Below are 11,337 nucleotides of genomic sequence, written 5' to 3'. Positions count from 1 at the left end.
TGTCAGTTCCATAGGCAGAAGCTCAACACGCAAATCTAGTTTGCACCAGGAACGTTAAAGTCCCGGAGAAAAGATTGTTTTAGTCTCCGTCGATATTTCTGATCTTTGAGGAAACTTTGAAAATCTGATAATGGCGATTAACAGCGGAGAAAAAATTGAATATTCAACTCTACATGGTGAATTAGGAGGTGGTAAATACATTAAACCAAAAAAACTCACGCTAGAACCGCCGATCAATGCACAATTAAGGTTAATGTCAAATTCTTTTTTTGATATGTCCATTTTGCAAGGGCGGTTGTTCCAGTCGTGGCAATTAGCACAACTCAATGTGCACAACTTCATTCCTTTCGCAACGCGCCACAACAAAAAACATTTTGTCCTTTCGCTGCGCGACATATGAGCACAAAAATCCCCGAGTCATGAATGGCAGCGTGGATCCTTGTTTCTGTCAAAAAGATCATAGAGCATTGCTCCGAATCAATGATTTGCTTAAGGTTTAGTCTTTTTTGCATGTTATTGATTGATTGACAATTTCTCAACATGCATTTTATCTCGTCATAAAACATCATTGTCATAAAACGCGCTTTTATACTCAAAGAAGAGTTTAATCTTAAGCGGTAAGTGATCGTTCATTATATTTTTGGCTGCAGCAAGATAGCCATTCCAGGCTTTATGAACGCCCGAAGTTTGAGCTATGCTGAAACTACTGATCAACGAATTAAGATACAAGTCACGTCACGCCTACACAATTTCCAGTTTCGGTAAAGTATTCGCTTTGGTTTGTTTAGTTTCCAATTACTTTTCGAAAAACAAACTAAGGAATAATCAGGCTGGGTCAGAAGGGTTTTCGATTTTACGTTTTGCAAGAATTTCGCCGGACGATATAACATGATCCAGAAGGCTACCAGATTTGTGAGTTCGGCTTTTGACGTGCTGAATTATACCAAACTTTTTCATAAAAAGAATTCAGAGCGGCGAAGCCTCATCGTTAACATTAAAGGAATGTTGAAATCGACTAAGAGACGAATTCAAGCAAAGCGTAACTGTGAATAAGTGATCAAAATTGTTTTCGGAATAACTAAAAATCGAGAAGTCTTGCTCCAAAAATTGAAATTTTACTCGTAAAACTACATGGGGCTAACTTAATTGTGCCGTTCAGTATTTTTTGAGTGCAATTATGTTCAGAATCTGTCTTACGGTCCAGTTTTCCGGTTGAACCGACAATTAAACTATTATAAAAGTTTGATGATACAAGCAATAACTCGTTATAAATTAAAAACGTAGAAAAATGAAAAACGCTTCCAATTGAAATAAGATAAAACTATGGCAAACTTAAAACATTTGTTCAAACGGAGTCTATTCCAGCAATTCAAATTGGGTGTAAAATGGATTTTGACATTTGAGAGCTCAAGGAATGTTTAAGTTCCGCTAGGTAAAGTGGTAGTTCAACCAAAATATTATAAGAGCTAAATATTTTTGAACAGATTTTTTCAACTATGTTTTCAGATGCCATGAAGAAACTGATTGATGGTTACAATTACCATTCGCTCTGTGTTTCAAGTTATTGGTTTTCGACCAGGCAGTAGTGTTCTGAAGAACTGTTTTTCGAACACAAGAAATAAAGGTTTATCTGCAAAACGAGAAATGGCGAATCATGCAGGTTAGTGGCAACTTCTATCTACTGCTCTACAACTATCTATTAAAACAGTGTGAAGCAAATGATGATACCCAGGACAAATTGGGAAATTATGTTTATGAAAATTTTTAGGGCCCATCAATACAGGGTTTAAGAGTGCTGGCCTATATGGCCTGGTGAAACTAAATAAAGTGGATGGGTCTTTTCCATTTTGCCTACCATGTCTGCTTTGTGGGTGCAATATTTTTACATTAAGATTTGCTATGTAATTGCAAGTGCATAACGTAGTGGGGGGAGGCACAAATGGAAAAGATTTAAATGAATACATCTTTTCGACACGAACTTTCAATTTCGGAATTAGTTATTTAAATACGAATATTTTTTATAGCCATTTTTGTGACAAGCTACCAGAATGAGATGTTGAAACAAGCAAAAGACGTCCGAAAAATCGAAGTGTTTTTTTTTGGGGGGGGGGGGGGTTGGCAATGGGCAAGTTGTATCTCCTGAAATCAAAATACCAATTTACCAGTAGGCGACGCCATTGGAATTTTGTGCAAATTTTACTCATCCTAAAAGGCTCCTGATATTTCGGGTTCAGTTAAGACGGTATTGCAACCATCCGTAACAACCGTTCATATTGAGTGCTATGGGAAGGTTTGGAAGTCAGTGTGTCGTTAGTAGTGACATTGAAGAAGAAGAAGAAGAAGAGAATCTTAAATTACTTAAAATAAAATAAAGGCTTATTGATGCTTACAAATTATTGAATTCGGGAAAATGGATTTAAAAAGCGACTTATTGGTTTCACTGCTGCTGGGCAATCTCGATCTCAGGCTTTCTTGAGAGTTTTCTGTCCTCTTTGGTAAAATGTCCTGTTGCTGATGCTGACCACAAATTTTCTGTAGCAGAATATGATCTGCCTCACGGATATGGTCTTTTATTGGACGCCACGAGGAAATAATTCCAAAACGTTTTGCCCGCCTCTCAATTGTGTCAATTTTTTCTATCAGACAGTTGTTAGACAGAAAGCCGTAATGTTTTACTCTAGTTAACAGGTACAAGTTTCTGCTAGCTCTGGGTGTGTATTCTGCGATGTGCGTGTCGAATTTGAGGTTGGATTGGGCATGTATCCCTAATATTTTCGTCGAACTGGTGCGGGGAATAACACAAACTTCATCCCGTGTAGCTAAGCCGGCCTCTGCTGTGTGAGGGATAATCATCTCTGATGACTGATGGGTTTATTATAAATCAAAGTAGATCGCATCAATTAATCATTTCACGTATTACTAGTTCCTCGCCGTCGGATCCTGAGATAACTTCCGGAATGCATTGATAGGAGTCGTCGGCAAACTTAACAACCTGGGCGTCTGTAATCATGTGTGCAAGTTTACCAAACTGATTTGTTGAGGAGTCGAAAGCGGGTGGAGCCCAGACTGTGCCCTGAGGAACACCGAGATCTGTCTCCCTTAGAGATGACTTGCTTCCATTCAATTCCACGTACTGAGTACGGTTTCGGAGAAAATTAGCTGAGATTCACGATATAAGGATTCAATCCTACTATTTCTTTTAGGCTGTTGACAATCAGATGTGGAACTTTGTCGAACGCCTCGATAGATCAAGGCTAAATGTCCTCACATACTCGTTGGCGTTTTGGAATTCGCTACAGAGATTTTGGATACGGATAACAGCATCTGAAGTGGAGCCAATTTTGCGGAAAACGAATTGATTGCGCAGGTTGTGATTATTGTAGGTGCACTCCATGAAATTCCTATAGATAAGCCTTTCAATTAGCCGTGATATTACTGGTGTTATTGCTACGAGGCGTAGGTCTTTACATTACTTGGGTGATTTAACTTTTGGAATAGGCCGGATTATAGATATTTTTTTGAGTTTTGAAGGGCCCCTTCTTTGATGATTTTGTTGAATGCATCACAAAGGACTTCAGCTAGGTTGTGTGAATTATTTTTCAGGACCCATAACGGTATTCCGTTAGCTCCACACGTCGTGGGCTTTATGTTTTTCAATCCATAATATACCTTATGGATATCAACCTGTGGTGTGTCATTGAAGATGTTGGCCAGCACAGGATCTTCGTAGGGGTCAGTGTGAAATATTTTCGCGAAGAAGTTACTCAGTTCATTAACGTTGTCTATCGTCAAAGATGTGGTCTTTGCTTTCCAACATAATTCGTTGACTCTTTCCCACCAATGCCGCGAACCCTTTTTGGAATCATTCTGTCAAAGTTGAGTGGAGATCCTCGCTAGAATTCGCATGTTAATACCTTCTGAATCTCGATAGCGATGTTTTTTAATGAGCCGATCTCGTTTCGCTGAAAAAATGTTTAATAGTGTCATATGATTTGGATCTCTGCTAGAAATTACCACGGACAATCTATGTCGAGTAAGTTTCGAAGAACGGAAGTGGGTGCGTGGATTGCTTCGTCGGTATTCTGTATTTGAGTAATGAACGAGGAATTTGTTCTTTCTAATGCCAGTTGGAATTGCTCAACATGGTATTTTCGCCTGCCTCTGAATTTTCGCATCATAGATTGATTTTCAGGGGGAGTTTGGGGCTCACAGATAACGCGTTTATGATCAGAGAGCACAGTAGTTGGAATTACTGTTGCTCGCAAATACAGTTCTGGTGACAAGCAGTAAACCCGATCCAGAGCTCGATTTTTTCTGGTAGGCGATGAAGGTTTAGAAGTAAGATTCGAATAGTTTGCTAGTTCTTCCATAGAAAATTGGTTAAATTCACCACACAAGAGAATCGTTGCATTCGGAGATTGCCAAAGAGCCTCTCTGACGCCATCCAGAATATATTCGGAGATGAGCCCAAATCTCTTGCCTTGTATCAGGTGGATTGTACATTTCGTATAAAGGATACTCACAGTCTCGAATTCTGCGTCCTATCCACACAGCTTCATAGGGATGATTCTTCACCGCTAACTTCCAGTTTAGGATGTTTGACCTCACATAAATGCAGACACCTCCTCCGTGATTCTTCTTGAATTGACTTTCGATCTGTCGTGTTTGTGTAAGTCGTACCCAACAATGCTCTTTACTTGGTCGTTTATAAGACTTGTAAACCAGGTTTCGGTAATACATCCGATGTCGATGTCGTTCGTAAAAAGATCATGTGAGAGGTAATTTATATCGTGAGGTTTTGCAAGTTACTGTGCGTTGATTAGCAAGAGCTTTGGTGCCGTAAGTGTTCGCTTGCTCTCATCCTGCGATGAGTTTAGTCATAGCAATACATTTTTCGATTCATTGCCAAATAGTGGTTGCAGTTTAAGATTTCTGATTCTGATGTTTCTTCGTTCCGTGCCATTGTCAATTAATTCTTTGCGCTTCTTGAGAATATTTCGCTATCTGTAATTCATCTGGCGTATAATCTGGTGAAATAAATACAGCACCACCATCGAGTGTAAAATCTTTTAATTTTCCAGCAGATGCGAGAATTTTGTGTTGGTTACGAGGTATATCTACTGTTACCAGTGCGGTTCGCTGCTTTGAGGAATCAAATTTCCCGAGTCGGATTATATCAACGATCTCACAACGTACATCCAGTCATTCAAGGATTTTTTCCACGGATCAAATATCTGCTTCAAGACATTCCCGACCGCTGTTTCCGGTTGCTTCTTTGAGTCCTCTGATGCGAAACGTGCATGTTCGATCCTTTTCTGGAAGCTGTGGTTTTGCAACATGTGCTGCTGGTTTCTGCGATGCTAGCTGTGGGATCGATGCCGCTTGTGTTGTAGGTGTTAGCTGCGATGTCGGTAGTTCTGAAACAGTGTCGGCGACTGATGATATTAATTCCGATTTAAAAGATTCAATATTTTGGAATTCGTTTGCCAGCGATTCAACTTTTGGTCCAATATCATTAGTTATTTTCTCCATGTTTACTTGCACTTCTTTCACTATAGGAAGTACTGACTTAGCTTCGAAGAAAGCAGTTGAAGACTCTTTTGCCTCGCGAAGTTGACTCAGCAGCTCCCTCGTTATGCACAGCAGCAAATCTGTTCATTTTTGCCAGATGCTGCATTGTTCCATCGTTGTCACATCGCAATAGATCGTCAATTGTGGGGTAGAAGTCCTTGGATTGCGAGTCCAGTCTGCTCGAGCGCGTCCCTGCTCCCCATTCCCCTCCGAGGCCATTGATATGAAACACACTATTTAATAATTTTATCACAACGATTAGGCTAATTTGTGGGCAAATTTGTGGCTGAAATCAATTTAGTTTAAAAAGTTTAGAAAGTTTAACCAAAACCAGGAGGTTAAATGGTCATATTTAACTTGAGATGACTGATAGGACCCCAGATGTTTCTTTTCCATGAATTTTGTTAGTTCAAATGATGTAGCAGCAGGTTACATGCAAAGTCTCAAAAGGACCGCAGATGTTGACGTTTGTTGAAGATGAAAACTACTTTGAAGAGGGTCTTGCAAGTTTTGAAAAATGGGCTGAAGTGAATAAAATGAGCTTGCAGCCAGCAAGTGCTCAAAGATCAATATTAGAAGCATCTAGAGTGACTTCAGTTTCTTCGGAGAAAATCTCGCAGTAACTCAGTAAATCAACTATTTTAGAGTCTTCGTGAGCAAAGAGCAAGAACTTTATCTGAATTGCAGACTGAAAAAAGCTATGCAAATTCTCTGCTTTATTAGAAGTGTCGCGTTAAGTACTCGGAAACAAGTCAAACTGGGCCTGTACAAGTCGCTCGTTCTACCCGTTCTTTTGCGTGGCTTTCATTGTGCACATCTGTCAAGATAACCTCCAAGATCTTGAACGTTATCAAAAGAAGGTGCTTCGATGAATCTATGGCTCTTGAGCGTATGTCACACACCTGAGAGTATTAAGCATCCTATCTTTGCATCTATTCATTCAGTCCAACGGCCTCCTTCTTCGCTTTTTACGTGGAGTCGAGACAATGACGTGATCATCTCGCCTGAGATAAAATCTGGAGTCGCCAGGATCAATTAGCTGTTTAATCTTCCGAAAGTTTGAACAAAAAAGCAAGAAGCAAATTCAGCTACAGACAACTGTGTGGTAAATCGACTACACCAAATAGTTAGTTTTCTCCAGCCAATAGATCTGAAGAACTGGATCATGAAAATCGCGTGGAAATTTGTTAAAGAAAATTCTCTGAATTCGAGGTCTGCGCTTAGCAGCTACCATGTCGCTGTTCCAACTGCTGAAAAACGTTAGGTTTTCTAAGAATCTGTTATGGAGACATCCCCTCAACAAACCGCTGTAAATCCCCAACAACAACAGCCTCTAATTAAGTGTAGGCCAACATGTAAGCAGTGACGCAGTTCTGAAAATGTGAAACAAATGAGTTTTCGTAAACTGTTGGAGAGAAATCACCTCAGTAAGTTGCTGTAAATCCTCAGCACTAGCAACAACGACAATCTCTAGTTTAGAGAACTCCAATACTTGAGCAGTGGTTCGGATTCCTTCATACTGTACTGAAAATGAATCAGATCAGAAGTGCTGAAAATTAGGCAATCGATATCAGATAGTTTGAACGGTTTAGGACGACCGTCAAGCTTACCTTGAGTAAACAAGTTACTATATATACACACATTAGTCTTCAATTTGCGAGACGATTGGACGGTCGTGCGAATCTGTCCTTCATTGATCTAATTTTCCGCGTTGGAATCGAAAGAAAAGTTGCATACTCTTGGTATCAAGAATCCTAATATGCTGCTCTTCAAAAAGTTTATCTGTGAAGTGCTTTTGTATTGAAACAATTTAAGTCGGTGGCCGCCGTATTGACCGAAAGGGCGTTTAGCCGACAACCAAAAATTGAGAAATCTAACCGACAATTTAAGTGAAAATTAACAATAAAACTTATTCTAAAGCTGCGATTGGCCAATTTAAAACGCTATTTGTAACGAAGGTCTATCCGTGGTCGGGCCGTATTTTACCGACTCAGCGATTAACCTGAAAAGGTTGTATGACATACGTCTCCTCATAATGAAAAAACATAGCAGGACAAGTCCTGAAATACCATTCAAAGAATTGAATAAAAAACTTAGAAGTACTCTTCCTGACCAGCAGATCACGTGAACAATGCCAGCGAAAACAGAAACAAAGTCATCTCCAAAAAACTGAGAAATTAAAATAATCAAAAAAACTGAACAAAAAAATACTCTTTGCTAAAACTTTAGAAGCTTTTACCCCTAAGGCAAAATTAGATCTCTTTAATTATACCTATTTCAAGATATGTTTCAAACCAATTTTTGTTTATGAAATCGGTCCGCTATTATATCTGCAATAACTGAAAGAAATTCATTGGCCCTTGAACATCGATTAACTCGAAAATGACCGAAAAATTCAAAAAAGAAATCAATTGCAAATTTTAATGAAATGTTACGGAAAATCGTGATATTAAAATTTTCAGAATCGTTTCTGTGTATCTAGAGGCTATTAGACGCCATCCCGTAGCCCAATTCCAAGCCTCCAAAAATTCATGGGCTCAAAGACCGATAGGCAATATTTTTAGAAAACATTTCAAATTTCAAACAATAGAAACTCTTTCAAATAAAATGTAGAAAACCATTCACTTTCCCCCTAGCAACTATTTAATAACATACTATCAAACCTTGGATGAGGTTAGCTGGCTACTGAGGTGAGAAAAACTGACTAAAAGACAAATGTTTTGGAAAAACTTTAAAAAAAATTGCAAATTTTTTTTAAGAAATTTCTAACATTCGAAAGGTTTAATTGTTCAAAACAAATCCATTGAAACTAACAGCCATGCCGTAACTTTCATCAGACCGTAGAATAGATTTTTTGGTACTTGAGTAGTGACAAATACGACAAACTGACAAAAACTTTAGAAAACCTTGAAAAAAATTGCGTATTTTATCAAAAATGTGCTAAAATTTGAGACACTAAAATGATTAAAACCAATTCGTTGTTGCTAGAAACTATGCAGTGCCCTAGTATCAGTCCTCAAAGGAGATTCCTTAGCCCCTGAAGCTGAAAAAACTCAAAAAATGACAAAAATTTTCAAAAAATTGAAAAAAATTGCAAAAATTAGTATCATTTTGCGTGTTTGTGTTTGTATTACCAAAACATATAGCTCATAAAATAGTCATAAAAAGTAAATTTGTCTCGAAAAAGGCCTTCGTCAACTTTTAAAAACTTCAACTTAAGACTATTCAAACAAAAAAACTAAAAAAATCACAAAAAAAACATGAAAAATTGCAGCATGTTGAGCCCAAAAACTCCTAAAAACGACCTTTTAACCTTCAATTAAGGCCATCCCACAGCTGTATCACTCTAAGCACTTGAATGACTACTAAAGCTCTCTTTGGGCCTCTAATGAAACTTAATGCCCGCTGGGCTTTACCTGTTTATCCCGTTTTGAAAGATCAAAGTCATTGAAAAATGTGTTAACACATCTTAAAAAAAAACATAGCAGGACAAGTCCTGACGTACAATTCAAAGAATTTTCATTGTCTAAACAGAAAACTAGACCTAGAACGGACTATGAATGGATTGGGAAAACCATTTAGAAAAAAAAATCCGATCCAAAAAATCGAAAAAATAGTAAACATCAAAGTGAAATTGCCGCATGTGAACAAACATAGCCGGCAGATTGCCGGAACAGCTGCGAAAGAATAGACCTGCGTGCCATATAATAGAGCTGGAAACAGATACAGATCTAAATTGAAAAAAAATCGACGCCACTCAAAAAACTAGGCTAAAAAACATAAAAACATTGAGCGACAAATTAATAAAGCTTGTTAAAATTCATTCCACAGAAGCCTCTTATTAGGGACCTTTACGTCACATACGAATTCCTTTGACCTTAAAGAAATTCAAATTAAACTTAAGTTTTAAAGTGCAAAAGTCATTTTATTGAGCGAGGTAAGTCACGTATGATCAAAATCTAATCACGCAAATAACCTAAAAACTTTCGCTAAAGCGAGTGAGAAATGACGTCACGCGCGCAAATGCCGTTAGTGAGAGGAAGAAGTCATTCAGAAAAATAGACTTTTTCAGCTTTGATGTGTGAACAAATGTAAAACGAAAAAAGAGCGTCCGACGACGAAACAAAATAACATAGCCGGAAGAATTCCGGAAACGACTCGAAGCGTCAGAACTTCATTAACAAAACCGTAATTGCAACGGAAGCCACTACCTTTTGTATTAAACCATTAACTCACTAACTCCTCAGTTCTGCTCTAAAAATTGGTGAAACTTAAACCACTGTCAACAAGAGAAACAAAATGCAGCAAAATTTTATATTATTGAAAACGTTTTATATTATTGAAAACTGTTTAAATCCACACATCTTAAAAAAAACATAGCAGGACAAGTCTTGACGTACAATTCAAAGAATTTTCATTGTCTAAACAGAAAACTAGACCTAGAACGGACTATGAATGGATTGGTAAAACCATTTAGAAAAAAATCCGATCCAAAAAAACGAAAAAACAGTAAAAATCAAAGTCAAATTGCCGCATGTGAACAAAAAACCACTAGCGAGAAAGCCAATTTTTGTTCAAACACCGTTTTCTCACTCTACTTTAAATTTGGAGCGAAAACAATTCACGCCGCAAAACCACTCGCTTTTTCGCTCCACTTCCTGTTTCGGCGTGACCAAAATCACTACTCCAATTTGACTTCAAAAATCATGAAAATGTGTGAACAGATCAAAAAAAAAAAGACGGCGCCCCAATACAATTCAAATTCTTTGAATTGTAAAAAAACACAGCGCCCCAATACAATTCAAATTCTTTGAATTGTAAAAAATAGAACGCATGTGTGCGCAACCTAGTCTTCTTTCTCATAAAATTTAAGTTGGTACCTGGTGTATAATATTACATATAAGATAGAATTTCTCAATTTCCGCAATCGCTATCCGTGGAAAAATCATGAGTTAGAGCCACCTGGCGTTTCTAATTTCTTTGACGGAAGCTCACTCAACGAGAGGGGAATTTTGAGTCCAAATTTTTCCTATGTAACCAAAAAATGAGCGAGGAGACGCGAAACCAACTACACGATCAGGCTGGTCATGAGGATTATGCTGCAACATTGAAGACCGGTTGTGTGGGTTGAAATTTCAAAATGTGTCCCAAATAACAGTTTGACTTGAACTTCATGATTTGAACTGATGAGAATTTTGTGATTAACTAAGATTCTTAAAGAGATATCTAACTAAGAGTTGTTCAGAACTTCTAGGTTGATCTCTGAAAAAAAGCAAATTAAAAAAGTTATCTTTTTCGGCCAGACGAGGCAGCAAGTTACAACTAGAATTTTAACAATATCAATAGAAAATTACTATAGTTAGTCAACATTTCACAGCATGCTGTCGTGTAGCAAATAAATGAAAATTACTGATGCAACTTTTAAATAGTAGTGGTTGTCTGAGATCAAAAATCTTAACATGGAACTGTGCACATGCGACGATTTTCTGGGGTTTGAGTTGACACTCAGATTGAAGTTCGAATCTGGTCTGACTGTTGGGTATCTTGATTCAGTTCAAATTACTTATTTGGGAATTATAGAATAAACCATAGGATCGAAAAATCCGAACATTAAATTTGAATGGAATTGGGAATATTGATAATGGATAAATGGGTTGTAAACTGTGAGAACGTACTTATTAAAATTCTTCTGAATCGGCAAAACCAAGTTTTCAATCAAATCGTTGCTGAATTCTTTGATAAAAATTTAAGATTCGGGGATTAATG

At 37.7% G+C, this 11,337-nt stretch overlaps 1 protein-coding gene across 1 annotated transcript in view; it reads left to right on the top strand.

The window, feature by feature from the left end:
- Positions 1 to 1,510: 1,510 nt before the first annotated feature.
- Positions 1,511 to 11,337, top strand: part of LOC142352288 (protein angel homolog 2-like) — a 49,257-nt gene continuing 39,430 nt past the window's right edge. The window contains exon 1 of the mRNA XM_075404790.1: positions 1,511 to 1,660. Coding sequence (XP_075260905.1) covers positions 1,528 to 1,660 — 133 coding nt within the window. The 5' untranslated portion in view covers positions 1,511 to 1,527. The remainder of the gene's footprint in view (positions 1,661 to 11,337) is intronic.

The sequence above is a fragment of the Convolutriloba macropyga genome, chromosome 13 (genome assembly GCF_964194025.1).
Source record: "Convolutriloba macropyga chromosome 13, txConMacr16.3, whole genome shotgun sequence".
Classification (NCBI taxonomy): domain Eukaryota; kingdom Metazoa; phylum Xenacoelomorpha; order Acoela; family Convolutidae; genus Convolutriloba; species Convolutriloba macropyga.
The sequence above is the reverse complement of the archived record's forward strand: the minus strand, read 5'-3'. Positions and strand labels throughout refer to the sequence as shown.